The 24605-nt window shown below is 41.0% G+C and overlaps 1 protein-coding gene across 1 annotated transcript in view; it reads right to left on the minus strand.

Annotated features, from left to right (window-relative positions):
• Nucleotides 1-23988, minus strand: part of NAV3 (neuron navigator 3) — a 236497-nt gene extending 212509 nt beyond the window's left edge. Inside the window, 1 exon segment of the mRNA XM_033163206.1 lies at nucleotides 23416-23988. Coding sequence (XP_033019097.1) covers nucleotides 23416-23658 — 243 coding nt within the window. The 5' untranslated portion in view covers nucleotides 23659-23988.
• Nucleotides 23989-24605: the final 617 nt, after the last annotated feature.

Below are 24605 nucleotides of genomic sequence, written 5' to 3' on the forward strand. Positions count from 1 at the left end.
TTTAAAAACACCTCTCACACAAACTTTTTTTATTGATTTTGAAATATTACATTTCAAGTAAGGAAAAATAGATAGGCCTACATCCTTTGACTGCAGAGGTCGGCTCCACCCTTTACATTTCATTTCACCTGCTTTACATTTTAATTTGGGGAAATTCTTAATTTTGGAAGTGGCATATGAGCAATTTGCCAATTTTTAAAGTTTATGGCAAATTGCTCATATGCCACTTCCAAAATTAAGAATTTTCCCAAATTAAAATTAAAATTACAAGTTGCTGATTTGCAAGACCACATATTACACAGATGATACCAATGTTTTTTTTTACCCTATGGTTAATATTGGACCAACAGTCCAATACGCCAGAACTTCCACATGTGAAAAGATGTAAATGGAAAACTGAGGCAAACAACACATGCAAAGCAGTCTGAACCAAGTCTGAAAATAAATGCAGTGGTACCTCGGGTTACAGACGCTTCAGGTTACAGACTCCTCCTAATCCAGAATAGTATCCCTGGTTAAGAACTTTACCTTAGGATGAGAACAGAAATCGCACGGCGGCAGTGAGGCAGCAGTGGGAGGCCCCATTAGCTAAAGTGGTATCTCAGGTTAAGAACAGTTTCAGGTTAGAACGGACCTCTAGAACAAATTAAGTTCTTAACCCAATGTACCACTGTAAATGGGAGAATGTCATATTTCTAGATTTATTTATTTGAGAATTTATAAGCTGAACTTTTTTATTTGTTTATTTTATTATTTTATTTATTAAATTGTATACCACCCTTCAAAAAAATATAACAAGGCAGAATACAACATATAAAAACAAAATAAAGATCCAAAAAACAAGTCAATGTGGTGTAAGGGTTAGAGTGTTTGACTATAACCTGAGTTTAAATTCCCACTAACCCCCTACCTCACAGGGTTGTTGCTTTTAAGGATTAAATGTGTGTGGGGGGACCATTCTGATTATGAAATGCTACATATCTAACCCTAATAGTTAATAAGGGTCTTCACAGACTGGTTTACAGACACCCCGTTACACACATCCAACATGTGTGCAACTATGAATACTGCATCACACCGAAACTGGAGGTGACTCATAAAGATGTCACTGAAATGAAAAAAGGACGGAACAGGATGGGGGTGGAGGGGGTGTTTGCAGGCTTTTTCAATGGGTTTCAATTATACATGATTTCACTGGTGCACGTGGTGCCTTGGAAAGTAACCACCACGTAAACAAGGGGCTGCCTGTACTTAGGAGTAGCCTCCTCCCATTTTGCTTTGGGGCTCAGTCAAATTCTCCCATTCCCAAATTATATTGTGCCATTAACAGAGCAGGAAGCACTGACATGCTGCTTCTTTCCCAAAAGTCAAATACATTTTAAACATATTTTAAAGTTATTTAAAAAAAAAAAACAGTCAACTGTTGATACAATTTCTAACTATGCCAGAAGTTTATAAACTTAAGTGGACACAGAATATTGATTTTATGCATACATTTTATGCACCAGGGCAATGCCTGGATGTGGTTATGGAAAATGGAGACAGGTGGGCTAGTATTTAACTAGGCTCAGATTTTAGCATATCTCTGCCTGGGAATTCCATCTCAAGTCCATCTCTTATTAACCATGGAAAACGCCAACTGGCTTGACCAGGCATAACCTACAGAAGCAGACAACAGATTGTTCTTTAGGCTCATTATTGTTCTAGACAAAAAAAAAACGAAACCAGTCTAATGTATATTTTGATAGCTACAATTAAAATGTTTCCACATATAGCTCATATTAGATTTATCTTCAACGATAGTTTAGAGGTTTTGTGGAAGGAAGGAATTTACCCAAATTATTGATATTGTCTTGTCATTGTTGTTTCCATTTAACCCAGCCATTAAAAAAGGTGCAATGTGGTTAATTCAACATGAGTTTTAAAAATTCCTCTTGCAGGGAACTCAAAACCTTTAATATTTTTAACGTTTTATTTCTCCCCTCCCCCAAAACAGGAGAAACTGTTTGAGTAGCAATACAGGCACACACACAATGTGACAGTGATGCCACTGCTTATAAAGCCTTTGTATTTATTCTGGACCATCAGTACTATTGGCTTGGATTCTAAGTAAGCCTTCTATGACTAGAAGAGTACCTTCACTTCACAGGAGAGGCTTGATCCAGTGGATACTACTGACAGAAGGGGATAAGGCCATTTCTGCTGCTTCCCTCTCCCCTGCAGCCTTTTCACCACCCCCTTTTGCCATGACAGCATTCTGTGATGCTTATGGGATGCTTCCACCTAGTAGGAGCAAACTCTGGATCCAAGCATGAACTTCAAATGGAGCCCATGATGAATGAATGAATTGTGGAGTTCAGTCCAAGTCTATAAATCGGGTCCTCCCTTCACAGAGGGCATGTGTGTGGCAACCAGACCCTGTGTTGTGGGTGGGATCGTTTGGATAGCCACAACACCCTATTGGTAGGTCCCTCGATGCTGGGAGCAATCAGGTCAATGGGACGCAAGGAAAGGGCATTGAGGGACCTATTGAAGCCCATGCACATGAACCTAAGCTTCCTTTTGGGGCTAGTGCATCGGAACACCCGCCCACCTCTCCCTATACTTAGGGCTTGTGCTTGACCCTGCTATGCCATCGTGTGTCACCTGTTTTTGGGACAGGGGCACAGCAGGAATTTTCCCACTTGGCTGATTGGCTGTTTGCCACTTGGGTTTCGTCTGCCACGCAGCAAATTGTCACAACTTTGTAAGGTGCGGATAGGCTCTTGTTCAAGTGATAGGGGTGGCAGAAGGTCTCGTAATCCCTATGTGAAGGGTATTCCTGTAAAGGAATCCAGGAACTCAATGGTTTGGTCAACCTGAGGGTGGCTGACTAGTGGGGCTCCCGCTTTCCGCTGTCGCTGGTGTTCACCCTTGGCTAACCTACAATAGGGTGCAGGGAGCTAGTCGAACCAGAGCCTATGCAACCACTCACTTGACTGTAACCAATAAAGTTGTAGCCTAAATTCTGCCAAAAACCAAACCAAATATCTGAGTCATGTGTGAATTTATTTCTGGGGGGTGGTTAAAAGGTCTAAACCGCAAACAAGCTCAAAAGTGGTAGAAGAGAATCAGCGATTGTAGGATCTCAAAGCCCTAGTGTTTGAAATTCTGAAGAATTTAGCTGTCAGTGCTTTCAACAGTTTTCCACCTCTGAACACCCTGGAGAAGAACTTGACAAGATGACATTAATGTGTGAATGTGTCCTATAACCAAATACAAATTGTGTGGGTTGTTTATTTTTTAAGAGACCCGGGTGACTTTTTGTGACTAAGTGTTACAGCTTGGCATAGCCTGTGGGAGTTAAATGACATCCTTCTAGGACATGGAAGCACAACAAAAAAATCAAAACAAAACAAGTCTTACAAATATACAGCCATTTGAATTTTGATGTATTTGACATGTTCCTGACCTCATTCCTTCCCCACCATCCTGTCAGTTTTCCACATGATAAGATCAACTAATGGCATGTAAGAATATCCTCTATCCAATCCATCCATTCCCAATGAGAGGGCTGTCTTCCTTGTTTTATTATGTTTTGTGGTAAAACAACACTATAAAAAGGAGCTATGCGTGCAAAGTATTTAACTTCTAAGAGGTGGAGGCTTCACCCCTACTGGCTCAAAGTCAGGCCCTGATCCATGCACTACACTCCCATAAAAAAGCCTCATGTACAGATAGTCAAAACTCTTTGGAGATAGCTCCTGAAGTTTTCTGACTGGCTCACCATCTCCTCTGTTCCTTGTAGCTTTGGGAAGATGTTGGCAGAGCGAGAACCATCTAGGGGCAGGAATTCATGGGACCTCAGATCTGCTGGAAGTTCCTGCTCTCTTTCCTCTTCATCAGAGGAGATGCTTGGGCAGGTCTGAGCCCTAACCCAAGTATGCGCATCCAAAGCTTCTAATGCGAGTGCAGGTGGTAGCTTCGGTTGGTTTCATAAGCACCATCAGCCCTGGGTCAGTGTAGTGATGGGCAATGATGGGAACAAAGCTAGAGGAACATAAATTGCTAGGGATCTGTCACCTTCCCTATGTCTCTAGGCATAGATGGGTCTGCATAGCTGAAGGGCTAAGAGCTACTTGGAGCTGTCTCCAAGGAAGAACACTGCAGAAAGGGAAAGCAAGCTGCACTTCAACCATTCGCTAAAGAAGAATAACCTATGAGGAAATTGCTTTCCCACTCCCTGCCAGAAAGAGCACTTCAGCCTGCCATTTGATATGGGACTATGCAACTACAGTACCATCCATAGCTCAAAGAGGTTACTGTGATTAGTGGTATCAAAATCACTGAAATCAAGCTCCCCCTCTCCCAACAAAGGGCAACCAAGGTAGTTACAATGCCAAACCTGAGCCAGAAGATGAACTGAAATGTGTCTAGATATTGTTTCCTGCAAGCATGACTGTAGTTGGAATGCCAGCACCTTCTCAAGTACCAAATAAATTCAAAATATCTGTAATATCAAAAGTAAATGTAAAGGGACCCCTGACCATTAGGTCCAGTCGCGGACGACTCGGGGTTGCGGCACTGATCTCTCTGTACTGGCTGAGGGAGCTGGCGTACAGCTTCTGGGTCATGTGGCCAGCATGACTAAGCCGCTTCTGGAGAACCAAAGCAGCACATGGAAACACTGTTTACCTTCCCACTGGAGTGGTACCTATTTATCTACTTGCACTTTGACGTGCTTTCAACTGCTAGGTTGACAGGAGCAGGGAACCGAACAACAGGAGCTCACCCCGTCACAGGGATTCGAATCGCCGACCTTCTGATCGGCAACCCCTAGGCTCTGTGGTTTAACCCACAGCGCCACCCGGGTATCCAAAAGGGGATATTAAAGGCTGAGCTAAATAGTCTTACTCAGGAGAAGACAACTTCCTCTGTCCTAAATTCCTGAATTAAAAGCTCTCTAAAAAGCAAATTATGAAACATGTACCAGTATTCTGTTTTACTATAATTTACATCTCTCCATTTAACATTTAGTTTATGTTGATTATCCCAATTGTTCAATGGAGTTAATAACTGGATATAAGTCATACTTGCTTTCCCCTCCCGGATATAAAAGAAAGTAAACATTTCACATTTATGAACAGATTCAGCAGAGGATGATTGGAGTTACACATCATCTTTACATGAAAATCTCTTTATGAAGATTGGGTTCAGTCCAATTGGACAACAAGTCAAACAACACAGCTGAAGGAATGAAATAAAACTTTCTTTAGTGGGATGGTCATAAAATTTCTATGTTGAATGGCACATGGCATTGCCTCCTTCAGACAATATATTAGGAAAATGAGCTGACACCTACACATTTCTACTTGCCAAACTATTGAATATATGAAATGAAACCAATAGTTAGTCTAATATAAGGAGAAATCAATGGACATGCCTTAGTACTACTAGAAAGTTTTCCGAACTCATGCGGAATTCATCTTCAATGAGCCAAGAACATCTGGAAAATTCCTTATGGGGTTACAGAAAGCCGAGTTTAACCATTAAAAAAACCTTCACGGAATCCTAAATCTTCACTGAGAAAAATCAAGGGGAAAGGAGTAAAATTATCTGCAGCCTTGGCCACATATGTGGGAATTAACAAAGAAATAGTTCAGGACTGGCAGTAAGAGGGATTTATTTTAAAATTATTGCAGATGCAGTAACTACTTTGATCATCTGGTGTCGGTCCCAATTTAGTATTATATTCTGAGGCAACTTTACAGTCACCATTCTGTCAGGTTGCAAAAAAGGAGTGCCTTTCCTTTCTAAATAAGTATGACAGTATGATCTTGAGTAAAAATCCAATACATGTACACTTAGAAACAACTCATTAAGTTTAATGGGGTTCATTTTAAGTAAATGGGTATATAATCGCAGCCTTATATCCCTAAAGATGCACCTGATTCTAAGTGGGAAGTATGCACATGCATCAAGGATGGATGAAGTCACTCAGCACTTATTCTATCCACCTTCCATTCACTTGAAAGTAGATAATGAGGGGAAAGTGTGTGTATTATTTTTTAGCCCTTTTACATGTCCACCAAGCATGGCATTTCAGTAGGCTTTAAATGGATTTTAATTCTATGTCTTTTTTATGGCTGCTGCTTTTGTGCTGTAAGGGTTTTTATAATAGTTTTACTGTTTTCAATTTTTATTTCAATTTTTATTAATTTTCATTTTTAATGTTGTGGAAGCCTTGGTGGATCTCGTGGGACTCAAAAGTCAGTATATAAATGTTTATGTGTGTGTAATCTATTAATGAATATTATTTTTGCCACACCCGTAGACACTGGTAAAGGGAAAAAAGTCTGATGTAGCATTAGGTTATTTCATGGAGTCACTGAAAAAAGATTCATTTACTCTGACTATCTGTCTGTAATCTACTTTTTGATCTCATCTTTTGTATTTCATTCCTCCTGTTAATATAGCAGTGCAAAGAAGGAAGGAAACATTTGCATATCAGAGGTTGTAAGGCATACTGGTGATTATACTAATCAATAGTTGTTTGTCCTGTTAACGTATATTTTCATGTTGTTATCACTTTAGTAGCTGCAGCGAATGCAGCATCTCAGTTGTAAAAGGCAATTCTTATCTTTTAGGATGTCAACAATTTTCCCAACCAGTAGAGCCATTTTACTGTGCTATGAAGTTCATATTCAAATCTGACTGGGCTTTACAACTTCAAGCAGCATAATAACAGTGCTTGCGACTCATATAGTAAATAGAAATGAGAAGTGAAGCATCTGTGGCAGGGATGGGGAACCTGTAGCTCTACAATTTTCTTTATTATTACATTTATATCCCACCTTTTCTCCGAGGAGCTCAAATGTCATCAATGCTTGACTTTCTCTTCATTTCATTCTCACATCAATCCTGGGAGGTAGGTTAGGCTGAGAGATGGTGACATGCCTAAGTGAACTTGATTGCTAAGAGGGTTAAACATTGTTATTCCAGTTTTTACCCCGACATTATTGGACTTCAGTTCCCATCAGCTCCAGCCATCATGGTCAATTGTAAGGGATGATGGAAATTCTAGTCCTATGACATCTGGAGCAGCCCATGTTTACTGTCTATTGACACCCTAATTGGATTTAGTGGAATGGCAGTTCAATCTGCAATTACCGGTAATTCTGCACAATAGGTGACAGGGGGCTCCACCCTTTGACCTATATGAATTCCTGAGAAGGTTTGTAGGGAATCCTCAGGCACACAGCTTTGCACACAGGGTCTTGATGGTTTGGAGAGAGCACCACAACTGTACAGCGGATGAAACTGCCATTACAGCCCCAGAATAAGTAAACTGCCAACTACTCATCTCAGTCTTTGTGCCGTAAATTGGAAATTTGCTTCACATGTGTTGAGAGAGAAACAAAGAAAGATCTTGAGAGGGGAGGTATTTCTCAACCATTCTTTTGGAAGGAAGCAGGGGAAAGGAGACTGAACTTTCTTGCCCATGCAGCTATTTCACACCCATTTGTTCAGAACACAGCAGAATATACACATACCAAAATTCTGAAAGCCCTGGCAATGTGCAAAGTCCATTGCAATTGACGCTGTACCTCTAGAAGTTAGACAACATCTGGAAATACTCCAGGATAGCATTAGTAATGTTAAGTCACTCCTTTCTCCCTTTTTTACAGAACAGAGCAGAATATATTCTGGGTCCCAGAATATTAATCCTTAACAGTATGACACATTTGATATTTTCATTGTGACTTTGCTATTCTGCTGTTAGATCCCATTATATTCTTTGTATATCAAAAGATCATTAGCATGTCAGATTTGCCAGCTCTAGCTGAGAGGTGGAGAACGAAAGGAACAAATCTCAAGGTATAGTATAGCAATGTTCTTCTCATCTCCTCTGTACAAAGATGCCTAGAAACTTGTACCGAAAGCAGCTTGTCACATTAACACTTGCCTCATGCAGCTTATCAATGTAAGCAATTTCTGTAGCTGGCACTGAAAAACAATTTGGTCACAAATGGAAAGGGAATGGCTGTGTAAGATGCTGAATGAAAAGTGGGGAGGTCTTCAAATTGTGGTCTGTAGTTTAGTAACATCTGAGAATTCTGTTACAGAAATTGTATCTTCCTATAACTTAGTTTACATTTTAAAAAACTTGGCTTTTTAAATATGCAAAACGCTTTGGATCAGCACTTTCCCTTCAGAAACACATCCAAGCCAATGGAAGTGAGCCTTTGTTTCTGGCAGGGTATTGCAATAGTGGTGTAAAACCACAATGGATTGGTGGTGATATTGTTGAAGTAGTAAGATCTCAAGTTTTAGGCATCAGAGTCAATTCCAGCTAAGCCTTCTGAAGTAATCACACACACACACACACACACACACACACACATATATGTGTGCGCTATTAATGTCCAAAATATTTAAACCTATAATATCTTGGGATCTCCCTTTTCTGTGAGGGGCAAATCTTCCTTGACCTCATGTCACTGACCGCATGCTGCCCTTGGCTTCTTTGGAAGGAAGGGCAGAATGTAAATTTAAACAGATAAATAATAGATGGGTAGATTGTATTTTAAACTCAAGCAGGAGAAACAGGAGTTGAGAAACTTAATGGTTTATTGAACTGAATGGATTAAATCTCACGTTTCAGAATTTGACCTCAATGTATCCTTCATAATTCCAGAAAGGAATCCCAGAATGGCAGATAGGTTTGGGTGTGCCACGCTTATTATTGTGTAGGGAGCCACCTGCCTTAATTCTAGAAGTGTTTTGCAGCGATACCAAGAAGAGTCCAATCATATACTGCGATTGAGCATTTTGTAAACTATAACCTATGAAACGAGATGCATTACATTTTGCATTAGGTTTTGACTCCCCCCCCACCTTTTTTTTAAACACAGCATTAGCTTCCAGAATTTCTGATCAAGGGGTTTCTAAGGCTTTAATCAAGAAAATAATGTTGGCTCCAAAGAAAACCTACAACCACCAATTTTAGCAAAGCCAATAATAATCTAAACAAATTTCAATAGAGAACACATTCCCCTGCTCCCATATTGTATGAATCTAAAACCATTTTATGATCATTCCTTTACAAGAAATTGTTTTGGGTGGAGAACTCCTTCAGTAACTGCGGCTTCTATCCACAAACCAGCCATTCAAACAAGCACCACTACTCCTTCCAACTGATTTTCCCACAGAGCAATGGCAAAAGATAAAGACAGCCCTATTCACTCTTCAATCAAAGTATAGAAAGGGGTTAAGGGATCTTGGATCTTCTCTGTGGTGCCTCTCTTGTTCTGATACTCATTCCTCAGTGCAATTTATCCTGGACAGCTTTCTACTAAGTGAAAAAGTTGTTTGGTTTTTATCCCATCAGTATGACCCAACTGTGGAGGGTTGGTAACCTTTAGAAGCAGCCCAGCCTCCCCAAATGTGGAAGATATGGCTACCAACTTTTCCTCCTCATATATTATAAATATACCTTAGCTATTAATCTCTTTTAAATCTTTACTGCCATAAGATTTCTAATAAAAAAACCGTATGGCCTGGTTTGCACAGCAAATCTTGCAAACTTGTGTGCTCCTGTAGTGGAGCTCACAGCCACACCAATCCTCACTGGTCCTTTTTGCTACTATGCTGCTAAGCCAAGGTGTGGCTTAGTGTTTGTCCAAACCAGGGTTCATTATTAAGCTCTCTATTCTTTCCTCAATAAAGGCCTCAATTATCGGTTACCATTTCCTAATTGAAGTAGTTAGGTCCCCAAGAATGACTCAGAGAACAAGACTTGAAGTACCCCCTCTGGTCAGGGTCTCCCTGAAGGCAACAAGTTTAAGCAGTTTTTCTCAGCTGTCACTCATGTTGGCATTCCAGCTTCTTAAGACAACTTATCTTTATCTGGCAGGCTTGCTTTAGGTTTCCATGAAGTATGATGATACTCCTGGTGAGCATATTGATGAGCAAGCCACAGCAAAGACGTTACACAACTGCCTCCCCTGCTGTCCTCATGCTTCCTGTGGACAACTGCCTTGTGTTGCCACTCTGACCAGAAGGAAGTCCTGCCTCCTTCCCAAAACTCCTTCTTGCCCTCCAGCCTCCTTCCCTAAGCTGAGTAAGAAGCCACAGTTTTGGGGGTATCTGACTCCTGCGTAAGATGTGGGTTACCTGTAAACTTACTGTACAAAAATGACAGTTAGGCTTTACCACTCACACGACAGCAGTACAATACAAAAAGAATACTGTACTTGATCCTCTATTTACATAGCAATTTAATAACATTTTCCTTCAAACCTTTTAAATTTTCCTCATAATCTTTGAGTGATTGTTTAGGAAGGCCTTTGGGCTGTTAAATATGGATCTATTTTTCTTATCCCTTCATGGACCCAATCCAGTCAAAATTAGCTGTAACTATATTCCACCATTCATTGATCCAAACCTATGTTAGATAGTTAAGGTGTATATTTTAAAGGTTCAGTTATACAGTGGTACCTCGGGTTACAGACGCTTCAGGTTACAGACGCTTCAGGTTACAGACTCTGCTAACCCAGAAATAGTACCTCGGGTTAAGAACTTTGCTTCAGGATGAGAACAGAAATTGTGCGGTGGCAGCGGGGCGGCAGCGGGAGGCCCCATTAGCTAAAGTGGTACCTCAGCTTAAGAACAGTTTCAGGTTAAGAACAGACCTCCAGAACGAATTAAGTTCTTAACCCGAGGTACCACTGTACTTCAAATTAAGTTTACTTAGACAACATGGCTGAATGGTTTCCCCACATCATATCACCAGACATCATCTTCACAGCAGGAACTATAAATTTACCTATGCCCTTACTCTATATGTTTAATATGACGGTTACCAGTAATTCATCTCTACATCACTGGTTATTATGGAACAAATAAAGCCTTCAGGTTGTGTTACCAAACTGATTATGTATCTATCCACATGTTAGCATTACATATCCCTTAAAACATTTGTTTCCTGGTGAGAACAAACATAGCATTAAAGAAACCTTTCACAGAAATTAGAATTTAAATTCTAACATTCCTCAAAATAAAATTAAAAACAGCCAGTATTTGTTCCAGTCAAGAACTGGGAATGAAATTTCAAGGCAGATTCAGTTCCTCAAGATGGAACTTAAGGGCTGCTTTAGTTATCAGCATTTCCTCAGAGTTTTCACACAGTCAGATGCAATATCCTCTCCTCATCTGCTGTTTGTTCATAAACGTGTTGGATTTTGCACTGCAGAAACAGACAGGCACAAAACTGCACATTGTACCATATTGTGGTCAGGAAGCTAAGGTCAGTTGTGTGCCAATTTGGATTATTCCCAGTGGTTGAGGAAAAACACAATAATATAGTGTTCACAGTAACAAAAACATATGCTCCCAAAGATGAAAGTAGAAAGCAATCTAAGTATCCAGCATTCTAACAGCTATAGTTTTGTGGTACTTCCTTTTTTTAACTCCACACGGTAACAAAACAACTCAGCACAGTTCCTGATACACAAATTGCTTCCCTTTGAGGTGCGGGCAGGGGAAAAGCTCAAAATTGTTTCCTTCTGCAAATCTACATGCGGTATTTCATGTACTGGGGAAACACAGTCATATATTTTATACATACAAATACAAGTTTTGTTTGCATTAATTTTTATGAGTAAGCTATTGGATAATTGTTCTTACACCTAGGATGGTAAATGTAAAGGTAAAGGGACCCCTGACCATTAGGTCCAGTCGTGTCCAACTCTGGGGTTGCAGTGCTCATCTTGCTTTACTGGCCGAGGGAGCTGGCCTACAGCTTCCGAGTCATGTGGACAGCATGACTAAGCCGCTTCTGGCAAACCAGAGCAGCGCACGGAAACGCCGTTTACCTTCCTGCCGGAGCAGTACCTATTTATCTACTTGCACTTTGACGTGCTTTTGAACTGCTAGGTTGGCAGGAGCAGGGACCAAACAACGGGAGCTCACCCCGTTGCGGGGATTCGAACCGCTGACCTTATAATCGGCAAGCCCTAGGCTCTGTGGTTTAGACCACAGCACCACCTGCATCCCTACTTAGGATGGTATTCAATGCTAATCCTACAAAGAGTAGGCCCACTGAAATTAATGAACCTAATTCAGTTATATTCATTAACTTAAATGAGTCTACTTTGAATAGAACTAGTATTGAATACCATCCATAGATTCTATCTTTAAGTTTTTTTTTACATACTACATTTTAAAAATTCACACTAAGAGTTTTGCTATATTTGTTTGTTTGAATATATGTCACATTTCAGTCAAATTTGTTTGTTTGTTAATGTTTATACTCTGCCCTTCCTGCAAAACTGGAACACAGGGCAGATCACAACATACCATATATAATATGCAATCCAGTATTGAAAATATGCAATAAAAACACCATAGAAATGTCTGCACCATAAAAAATTCACAGTACAACTTTGAACACATCTACTCAGAAGCAATGCCCAGTGAGTTCTGTGCAACCTTCTCCCAAGGATTGCAAGGTGATGGGCACGTTTAATTTTTATGTTGATATTGCTGTGATTTATCGGAGCTTAATATGATCCCTGACCAAACTGGGGCAGGAGGGCCTCACTTAGAATTTCAAAATCTAGAACAAACCCAAGTACATGTCAGCATTAAAAAAACTAAGTAGAGAGGACATGTCTAATTTGAAGGAGGGAAGTGCAATCCAAAAAAACCTTTGAATAGTTGTGATATGTTGCTGAGGGGGTGGACAGGAGAAGAGAAGAGGAAAGCAAGTCTTCAACCACAAGTAATCTCCTATGACTCATCCAGAGTCTACCAGAGAAAATTTGGCAAATTTTAAAAATCCACCTGGACAGACATTTTACCCCTGAAAAAGAGGGCATGTCCTGGAAAAAGAGGGCACATGGCAACCCTATAATTCATCTATATAATGCGGACTGCTTTTGCACTACTGCTTCCTAAGCTTTCTAAATTGCCTTATCTTCGAAAACCACTTTCACAGGAAAGCTGTAAAGCTGACACCCAGAAATCTGCATATGTTCCAAGAAAATCTGGAATAAATTTAGCAAGTTTCTGATGTGTGAAAGTACTTTTCACTATCACTACCATCATACTTTTTAGTGTATGCTTGAGAAATTATTTACAAGAAGAGTCCCACCCCATTTTGCTGCATCTCTGGAACTGGACGCGGATGGCACTGTGGTCTAAACCACAGAGCCTAGGGCTTGCCGATCAGAAGGTCGGTGTTTCGAATGCCTGCAACGGGGTGTGAGCTCCCATTGCTCGGTCCCAGCTCTTGCCCACCTAGAAGTTCGAAAACACGTCAAAGTGCAAGTAGATAAATAGGTACCGCTCCGGTGGGAAGGTAAACGGCGTTTCCGTGTGCTGCTCTGGTTTGCCAGAAGCGGCTTAGTCATGCTGGCCACATAACCTGGAAGCTATCTGCAGACAAACGCCGGCTCCCTCGGTCAGTAAAGCGAGATGAGCACTGCAACCCCAGAGTCGTCTGCGACTGGACCTAACAGTCAGGGGTACCTTTACCTTTACCTTTACCTGGATCAATGCAATTATTGTGCCTTGTTGTAATGTGCTGGTATACTATTATTACTTTTGAAAAGTGAGGGAAATGCTCCCAGGACTGACTAATCAAGATCTACTAAAGAGAAGAAGTGGGGGAAATGGTCTGAAAGCAAGAATTATAAGGTAATAATGACCACTGCATATTTGCCTCAAATTTCCCAGCAAACTGAACTCTTCCAAGCATTCAAAGTTAGAAGAGATTTCTGCTAAGATTCTGAAGAATCAAGATTAATCTAAGTCATAGTTTGCCCACCTTTTTGGGTCCGGGGCTCATTTGCAAACAGGAGAAGCTGTCGTAGGCACCTCACACACAGCACAACCAAACGGCAACCTACTCTATTGGGTTCTTTGAAGCCTAATGTCAGTGGTGTGTGGAGGTGTGAATATGTGAGTGTGAGTTGAAGGTTGACCTGACTTTCACTGGAGAATGAATAACTCAAACTCAGAGTATGGTTTCTGCCCAAATCTTTAACACTCAAATCAGTACGATACATAGGCACAATAAGTGTATAAGTTAAGCAAGCTAAGACATTGTGACATGCCCCCTCGGGTCCCTTTATGTTGGAACGAGGTGGGCACAACTTCAGCATGGCAAGTGGGACTGTTCTTTAGACTGGGCAAGCAAAGAGGAACTCGTCCAGGTTGGCTGGACCTGAACTGGACCTGACCTGCATTGGCATTTCCGTGACCTGGGCAACAGAGGAGGCGACAGCAGCAACTCCAAAACAAATTGACAGGCAAACTCCTCCTGAGAGGATGGGTTGGGATGTGCTCTGGCACCTCCAAAACAGGGTGCCTGAATCAGAGGCAAGGCTAGCACAGAAGTCGCGGGTTGAAGTAAGCACAGTGCACCTAGGTGATGTAAGAGAGGACAGAGCGGAGAAGGGGGAGTGGTTACACTGCTGGGCTGCTCCCTGGGATCTGACTTGTCATCTGTAACTCCCTCCCAAGATGACTCTGAAACCTATTGAGGCCTTGACCCATTGGACCCTCCCTAGGGTAATCAACAGTCAATTCCCCCACCTACCCACAATTCTGATCCGCCCAGCCCCTGCACACTGTCTCCTTGGGACTCCTGACAAAAGTGACCCTGAGGGAACCAGGGACTATCAAGTAGAGGTGTCTGTTCCAAGTTCAAGGCTAAGTCAAGGTGCACACTACAACTAATTTTCAATGGCATAAATTAGTCTGGGAGCATGCCCAGAAATACAGGTGATTATTGCCATAAGGCTGCTTCCTTCAATACAGTGCTGCTAAATAGGAAAAGGGAGGGAGAGAAGGAAAGGAAGGAAAGAAATGCCTCACAGAATAAGTTACCAGCTAGTGCAGCAGTTTGGTGCCACTGTTGTTGGTTCTGTGCCACAGTAATGCCACCCTTACCAACCCTGCTAGTCTGGGGTAACAGCATCCAGCACAGAAATCAGTGTGACCCCATGTGGATGGTTGGAATTAGGCATAACAATGCACACTTATTATTCACACAAGCTTTCCTCTGCTTGCTTTCTAAGAAAATGACATTGGACTTGTCCAATGCTATTAAATAACCTAAATCAGCCACACATCTGAGAAGTTAATTGCTGTGGGGAAATAAGCTATATAAATCAGGGGTATGGAGGCACATTCATTTTAAACAAGCAGCTATGCTATTGAACTGATTTACCGCCAATCAATAGGTTCCCTTCTAAATAAGGAGCTGTCCCATACCTATTCAGGCAAATAGTCTGTCTAGATCAGCACTGTCAGTTTGGGCTGGAAATAGCTCTTTTCTTTTCAGCAACCTCATTCATGCAAACCGCAGGCTCTACCAATGAGCTTAGAGATGCACTTCGTAAAAGGAAACATCATTCCTGTTTTGTGTTTAAAGAAATGCTGAGAGTAACAAATATTCAGGGTCAGTTGCAAAGCCCGGTTTCCTGGATTCTGTTCTGACTAGCCATTCCTCTTCCTCCTTAACCAAGCTCTTTCTAAGTAAAGCTATTTACAACTCTGAAATGTCATGCTATTGCTATGGTACCCACAGAGAAAGTACAGCTCCTTTAGCTCTTTCTTGCACAACCAAGAAGCATTGGTGCTTTGAAGCTTTCAGTTTTCAGTTTCCTGGCTTGGAATATGAATTTGCCTAGCAAATTACAGATTGAGCATTGTTTCTCTGAGAGATTCTTCTACAACTTGAAACAAAAAATGAGACACTGCAGCTGTGCAGAATGTACAATTATTAGTTTAACTCATTTAACTCTTCCCCACTCCTAGTCCTGAATACTAATCACAGTCCAGGCAAAGCTAAGCAAATGCACCCCAAAACGACTCAAGGGAAGCTTCTTGTTCCTCTTTCAAGAATTCTCCAGTAATGCTTGTAACTGCTGACTGGTTTTCCAATCAAGATGAAGATTTTTGTTCATTATAATGGGTAAGACAAAATCCTCACTCGGTGGTTTGCACTGTGTTGCACTCAGATTCTGAATTCAATTACACATCTCTTATGAAGTCTTACAACATGGTCACACTGTTGTGTTGTTTAAGGTAACAATTACTATTTATAAATGATATGATCCACTGGAGACTCTTTTACATTATTTTAAATGGACAAGCTATATTCACAGAAGAAAATCCTGTTTACTGGTTGGCATGCCTTGGCAGGAAATCCCATTGTTACTGTTAGTGGTGAGTAAAAGTCCTTTATGCTGATTTATGCCTTATTCACCCTAAATCATGTATGAGCCATACAGACCTTTCCTGCTGGATGAAAGCATTCGGCAACACTTGATAGGAAGTCAAGACTTCTATGCATGACCATCCTGATTACTAATATGTGGTGGTTTTACAGATGTCCTATAAATCAAACTCTGATGCACAACAGGAAGCAGAGGCTGCCAAGTCCTTGGGAGTCCAGCACAGCATCATCAAGATGCTGGGCCAGGTGCTAGAAATGTGGAATGCAGCTTTGCTGAACAATATTTGGGGCTCAGGAGATTCTATTGCCTCTTCTTGAACTCCTTTTCCAGATTAACTGCAGCTGTATTAATTGGACATTTTCAGCTGAATAATGATTTTGAGCTAGTGTTGAAAAGCGAATCTTACTAATGAGAAACCAAGCCATGCTATCTGAAATATCCGAGAAGATCAGGGCAGAAAGGTAGTCAGGGAGGTTCAGGAAAACTGCCTACACATTTCTTTTTGTGTGGCGGGGAAATCAGGAAGCCTCATTCCTTGATCTAGTTTTGCTGACCAATGAGGGGAAAAAATCAGCTCAAGCAGAAGTGGGAATATATGTGTGTCGAGATGCCAAAATTTGGGGCTGGTTGCCGTTACATTTTGAGAAATGTTAGAATTGTGTACGCACGCATGCAAATTAAGTAGCAGCGTTTCCATTTACTGCACATAATTAAGCTGTGATAAATTATGTATGTGCACTAAGAGGCCAGGTTACGAAACTCAACCCCAGCTCATTATTTCACATGGTGTTGCATAGGAATGCAGAGCATACAAGTGTGTTTTTCTGCCACTGTCCCACACAGATTCTTCTGAGCAGAAGCAGGCAAGATGGACAGCAGTACAGTAGCACCAAGTTGGCAGAAGCAGCTGAGGATTGCTCTCATGCCCATTTTCCTGTGTCACTCCTTTACTCCATTTCGGAACACAATCACATGCTTGTACATGTTCGTCAACATCAGCCACAGAAAGTATTTGCCGTTATCTTCATTCTCTTCTGGAGCTCCAATTGGAACTTCATCCCTAATCTTTACTGGGCTCTACTCAAGTACCATATACAGTCGTACCTTGGATCCTGAACACCCTGGAACTTGGGACGTTTTGGCTCCCGAATGCCACAAACCAAGAAGAGATTGTGAACATTCTTTTGGAACCCGAACATCCTACGGGGTTTATGGGGCTTCTGATTGGCTGCAGGAGCTTCCTGCAGCCAATCAGAAGCTGTGATTTGGTTTTTGAATGTTTGTGAAGTCAAACGTGCTTCTGGAACAGATTCTGTTCGACTTCCAAGGTACGGCCGTATTTTGAAATCACCCATGCCCAACCATTAGATTAGAACAAGCAATTTACAAGCAAAACAGCATGCAAGTCATCTCCTAGGCATCACGATCAATATTGCACTTTGTTATAGCTTCTCTCATGTTTTATACATGCAGACTTGCAGACGTGGTTATTAGCTGGCAGCTCCTCAGCATTTATACCCACAAACTGTATGATCCTGCCTTAACCACTTGAGGATTAGCTTCCCTTTGATTTGACTTGCTTATTTTCCAAAACCTCTACACTTGGTTTAAACAGTGCTTGTATAAGAGCCACCAGAAAGCAGCACACTTCACACAAGGGGATTATCTGCTTGCACTTACCAGACAAAACATTGTGAATTCCTTGACTGAGAATTTCAATGTGTTATGCAATCTTTCAGCGAATTTTCATTCCAATAAAAGCAAAAGAGAGAGGCTAATGAACAAAAAACCATCCCAGCAACTTAAAATTCATAGAAAGTAACCAACTGTTATGAACAGAAGTAGCAACTACTCCCGCAGCAAGGACTATAACTGCATGGCAAGTTAGTGCTGTACGAAGAGGAAAGCAGACTCAACTTTGTTTAGTGATCCATGGAAGAGAGGAGGTTTCATATACAGACAGTGCAGATGTGATGGAACAAAGTTTGTCCACATGTAACTTGTCCCTTCTTCCTTCTTACCAAAAAGTGGTTTGGAAGAGAAGGAAAGTGGTAAGTTGGGGTAAGAGTTTGAAGGGGGTGGTTATACTTGTGTGCCCCCCCCTCACAAAACAGGTACCTCTGGGGAACCCGAGGATGCGGTAAGGAGCTGGGTAGCACTTCAGGAGATGTGGATAATCTCTCTTAGTCAATAGCTGGCTATGAGAATCTCTCTCTCTCCCTCTCTCTCTCTCTCTCTCTCTCTCTATATATATATATATAATTTAAATTTCCTTAAAAATAAGTTTGCTCAAGTTTCAAAATGGTGTGGTCAAATAGCAGCAGAAGTGAAATACTACTTGTATGCTGATAGATGATAGATAGGTGATGATGATGATGATAGATAGATACAGTCCTACCTTGCATATTAATTGGCAGCTTAAAAATACTGCAAACACAGCAGATCTAAGAAGGAGGAGCTTCTGGGTAGCCATGAACTGATTCCTGCAGCTGTATTCTAAGCCAGATGGCAATATAATGAGGTCTGGAAGTCAACTGGGGTGTCAAAAGTCTCTACAATTCAGGAGGACAGTACACAAAGACTGTGGGGGAAACAGCTGGGTGGCAAAATGATGTACTATATTGAGATGCAGAAAATTCAAATTTATTTTGGAATTCAGAGCTTTTCAAGCTACAGAAGGAATGCACCGAGGATTTCCTACATGTCAATCATAACACCCTTCTGACAAGAAAGGTTAACAACTCTAGCAATTGCTAGAGTTGCATTTCCAATGCATTTAAATAGCAAACTGGAACCTGGAAGCAGGAGCCAAGCATAAATGTAAACCAGATGATTAATTCATACTTTCCATTATCTTTAACAGATAGAGTCATCATTTCCCCCTCAAAAATAGGAGTTCCCACATATCCAATTATATTCCATAATTGCCCAAACACAAGCAGATTTTTCTTGCATTCGGAAATTCTGAGAAGGTATTCATTACACTTTGAGTGAAAGGCCTTTTATCTGATCTGTGTCAATGGAAACATTCCTAAAGGTATAGCACTATACACTTGGAATGTCATATGTTTAATGCATTTGCTAATTCCCAAGAAATTCACCTACAAAATGACTGGAGCATTGGGGAGCAATAGCGCTGAGTCCACATCTGCACAGGATAACCTGGAGGAGCATTAACCCTAATGACAACTCGACATCCACACTAAAAGTTTGCCACTGATTTATCGCTGGAGTAATTTCTGCATGTGTCCCATCTACTACCAAGGTTGCACTTGATCAGCAGAAGACCGGTATTAAATAACTACCAAACAATTTAACTGTAGTTTCATGCATCCAAAGTGAAACCACAGTAAAAGGACAGTGGTTCTGAAATTCAGGGTAAGCATTTTGGTTGACTTAAGCAGAATTTAATGAGTGGAATGTTAAAGACAGCATCTCCCAAAATATCATACTTGTTGCATTGGTAAATTATGCTGTATTCAGATGGCATTTTATTCCATCTTCACAACATTTCCATACCTGCTTAATTTCATATATTATGTGATCATTTACATGATATAAAAGCTACTTCTGGGAATCTAGTGGAATCTAGGTGAAATTTAGCATTCGTGTCTCTCTTATTTCCTGAAAATATCCATTTGCCACACTGTTTACTCGGAAAGGCATGGAAGTTTTGTATTGACAAAAATTGGGGTGGTATACCCGCAAAACGGTTTTTCTCACTAGCAAGGATAAAGCAAAAAGAAGCAACAGAAGTTTTGTCTATGGGCATATCTGCACTGCAGACTTAAACTGGTTTAATAACAGCACTTTTTAGAGTATTCTGGAAGCACTCTTCTCTGCATGTATGGGAAGGGATATCTAGCAGAAAATTCAAGACTCAACACCTCACCAAACTAGAGCTGCCATGGAATAAAATCAATATATGTTTAGAGTATAGTATGTGTTACAGCTGGTGTTGCACTGGGAGTAAATATATTTTGTTTGAAGTAGGCACAAATGCTTCATGGGAGCCATAGCCAGGAAAGCTACTGAGTGCAACAAAAGTAATAAATCCAGACCCCGCCCCCACCCCTCCATTGCAAAAACACAGAGAGATTATTCAATCACAGCAGAGGTGGATATTTCAGATGCAAATTGCAATTCAACAGCACAACATAGATTAACCAAAGTACTTAAATTTGTGTTCAATTTAAACTGATTTACAGCCACTGCTTCAATTGACTTCAGTGTCACTAAAATAAACAGGGCAACGCTTCAGTCTTTAACCTTTTTACATAGAAGTCCCACAAATTTCAACAGGACATACATCAAATAAATACGCTTAGTGTCACAAATTAACTTAAAGGGGCTGCTTTATTGATTTGTAACCCTTATTGGCCTGCAATTCTAGATCTCCTCAGCACAAAAATATGTAAGGTCTGGCCTCAGCTGGCAATGATAGTTGCTGCACGTTTCCACCTGAGGACAAATTATTTATCAGTTGCTTATTGTAAGTATGCATAACCATCACTGGTGAGCCTTCCATCTGCATGCTGCTTTCCTAGCACATTACGTGTGGGAAACATGCAGGCAAAGCAGACTCCTGCAGCCAGCAGGGTTGCACTCTCTTCTCACCACCTGGTGAGGGGGAAGGTGCATTCCTGCTCAGTTTGACTGTGTACACATCTTGGCACTGGCAGGGTAGGGCTGTTTGAAAAGCCCTCATGGAAAGTGCGGCTCTCCACACCCTCCTGCCACTGCACCTCTTGAGTGCTTGACCCAGGGCTGCTTACGATCCAATAGCCAAATAAGGAGTCAGACACAGTAGGTTGGGTTGAACTAAAGGCCACTTTGGTAAACTTAAATACAATGAACTATATGATTACCTGAAGAGGAAAATGCCTATAAGTGTAGGAGTAATCTGAACCTCAGGCCAAGCCTGCAGCTAATATGGCAAACCACCCTGCCTGTGGAAATGGCGGGGAAATCCCTTAAGGTGCATGGACACTTCCTTCTACTATAGCTTACAACAGAAGCCACTGAGTTCAATTCAGAGTTAATAAGCAAATTTACACTCATGGAACTGGGTCTTGTTAGGTTTCCCTTGCAGTCTGTTGAAGATCTGCTGTGAGGGTTGGCAAGCACTCCACTAACTTCCATTCATTGAAACTCCACTGGGTCCAAGTCAAAGAAGAGCCCTTCTGTGAATGGAAGGTCTCCTTCCATGAACGGAAAGGCACCTTTTCATCCAGCCCACTGCTCGCCTATGCAAGGCAACATCAATGATTCATGATCTGGGCCTATGAAGCTGCTTGTCAAAGGGACCATTGATTTAAGAGGTGTTAAAGGGCACAATCAACCAAGCACAGAAACATAATTTCAATGGCTTACGGTGTGTTTCATTGAAATACATTCACAATGTAGAACAGCAATGCATTGTGGACTCTATAAAACATGTATTATAGATCAATGTCCCCCTTAGGGAGCATTGTAGCCCTGTCACGAGTTCCAGCAATAAAATGCTGTGCAAAGAATCAAGACGCTCCCAATGTCTCCAGCCCCAGTACAAGGTACAGCCTAAGGACACAATCCAGATATAGAAAAAACACATCCCATTAAAATATATGTGACATAAGTATGCTTACAGGTCTCTGGATTGTTTATGACTTTCACCATTTCTATCAGCAGCTTTTCTTATGGAAATCAGAAAATATTTCATGTACCAGCAATAAAAAGTCAAATTTGCATTCAGTTTAAATAAAAGACTCAAGAAGTTACCTTTTCAATTCAATGCTCTCTCCATCTTGCCAAATAATAATGTTCAGAATGAAAAGAGTTTCCCCATGGTAACTTGGGAAGGAATAATATTAAAGAAAACATTTTTTTTTCACTCCTTCAAATGTATCAAGAGCAAAGAAATATGCAGGACTCCATTACATCTAAAATGCAGTATATGTTCCATACTGCATGGTGGAGAAGAAAAAAAGTGGTTGTTTCTGGCCAGGAAAAAAGCTGAAATCAATAAGGAGCACTGGGAAGCTTCGAAAAGAGCATTCTCTTAACTTTACTGCACATTTGTGAATGTGGCAAAACCTGGTACACCACATTTCAACACGGGCAAGTAACACACAGCAAGTTCCAAAGAGAGTTTGTGGCAAAGCGGCTACTACCTTCCCAAGTCATCACTTCATCTCCTAGTTAACAGTAGGCAAGTATAAATACTGTGACCAACATCTGCTTGGTTTTATATCACAAGTTTTATTTTAAAACACTGACGTTCTGCCATGGAATTGTGTATAATTTGTATGAACACGTTTTCCCAAGATGTTTGCTGGTTTATACCTTGTGGAGACAAACAGGACCTAAGCCAGGTGCTCTTTGCTGCCCCTCCCCCCCCCCCCCCCGCCCCGGATTTTGTTTTAATGAGGCTTTCCCATGATAATGTCCTGGTAGTATGTGCCTTATGCCTGTAATCCAAAAGAAGTATAAGCCTGTACTATTAAATTAAGAACGTGCAGCAAGACACATTAGATAAAGCATATGGAATTCTGCTGGTACTGTACTACTATTCTAAGATAACAAGGCTCAGAAAAAAAATAGCAATGATTCTCACTGAACAAACAAACAAAAAATTTCAGTTCTCCAAACTACATTATGCTGGAGAGAAATCTTAGATTTGTCACCATAAATCAGAGCACTCTGGAACTATCAGAAACAGAGGTAGCCAAAATAGAAAGCTTTTTTACACACAGGCATTTTTTTATGCTAGGGTGTGTGTGTGTGTGTGTGTGTGTGTGTGTGTGTGTATTCAGTTACATAAAGCAATAAGGGTTGGGAAACAAAACAAAACAAAACCCAAACTACCAAGAGTGTGTGTTGTTATTGAGTTAGCAAGCAACTTCCCTTTGGGAGTCAGGATGAGCGTGGGAACAGTGTGTTTCTTAAAATACAGTACATGCACACCCGCCAAACATCAATATTTCCTTAACCATCATTATTTCACAACTCTGCTTCTCTGAGCCTCTGCACAGGATGATAAGATCTAGAGTGCAAATAATACGCAGAATAAAAATTAAAACCACTTACTCCCAAAATTAGCTGACTGTATACAATTCTCATACCCACCACACTTTTAGACAAGCATTGCATAAGTAGGTCACTCCCCCCCCAAAGTTCAGATCTGCAGGTAAAATTCAGAACTAACCTTGCTATCCTCTGTCTCCTTGTTTTTTCCTTGGAGTGCTTTTACTTCTCCAAAATCACAGGCTGACTTTAATGTAAACTGACAAGAAAGCATTGAGCTCTCTGCCCTAGGAAGCTCCAGAGACTTTGATGAATATTGCTGTGACCTGCTTGTGCCAAGATTTGGTATCGGACGGGCAGTATGAACAGGCTTTGACCCTATAGGTGGCTGTCTAAGCTTTGAGGCAACACCAAGTACAGGCATGGCTTTTATAAACGTCTCCGCTTTCTGCCAAAAAGAAAATTGCTTCTGACCTCAGCCGGGTAGATTTTAGCTTCAGTGAGTTCCAGAACAAATGCTTTAAACAAAAGTTGCAGTCATCTTTTGAAAGTTTTAAAAACAATATGACGGTTTTTTCAAAAAGAGGCAAATCTTTTCGTTCATCTCTGCTCTTGCTCTCCCGCACAAACAGCATTTAGTTAAGTCAGTGACTGTGTAAGACTAAACACTCCTTTGAGGCGTGAACTTTTCTTCAAGGTAACTGCTGCAAAGCCGCCTGTCTGGGATTAAAGCACTCATAAATTTGCTGTTTCATCTCCCTACACCATTGCATTGCCGTGCATTAGCGGAAAGAAACCGAGAGAGAGAGAGAGAGACCAGAAGACAGAACATCCTCGTATCCCAACTGTCTAAACAGCACTGAGTCCACAACACTGGAATCACAGACCTCTTCCTGATTACATAAATAACCAGCCCACAACGTCTAAAAAATCATTTTGAAGGAGGGGGGGAATGAAATCCAACTCATGGCCAAAGCAAACAGCTGTTAGAAGTGTTTTAGCCGGAAACAATCACAGCTAAGAAGCTGTTTGTCCCATTCCCAACTATTTTTCATTGCTGACAGCCATAAGCTACAATACTTCATTCACTGTTCCTCCCATGAAATCAGTTTAAGTTCACACAGGCAGACTAGCAATGGATGCTGAATCTCAGATAGTGTCTGCCTTTGCTATGTTAAACACAAAGGTTAAGGGGAGGGGGAAGGTATCTCCATTAGTGGCAATTTTTGTTGTTGTTTTCCCTGGCCACCTTTCAAAATATCATATTCATTTTGGCAGTTGTCAAAATAGTTGACAATTCAGCCATCTAACAAAGTCTAAAACTTCATGTTACTTATGTTGTTTTTTTTTAAAAAAAAAAAAAGCTGTGGA

The sequence above is a fragment of the Lacerta agilis genome, chromosome 10, assembly GCF_009819535.1.
Source record: "Lacerta agilis isolate rLacAgi1 chromosome 10, rLacAgi1.pri, whole genome shotgun sequence".
NCBI lineage: Eukaryota > Metazoa > Chordata > Lepidosauria > Squamata > Lacertidae > Lacerta > Lacerta agilis.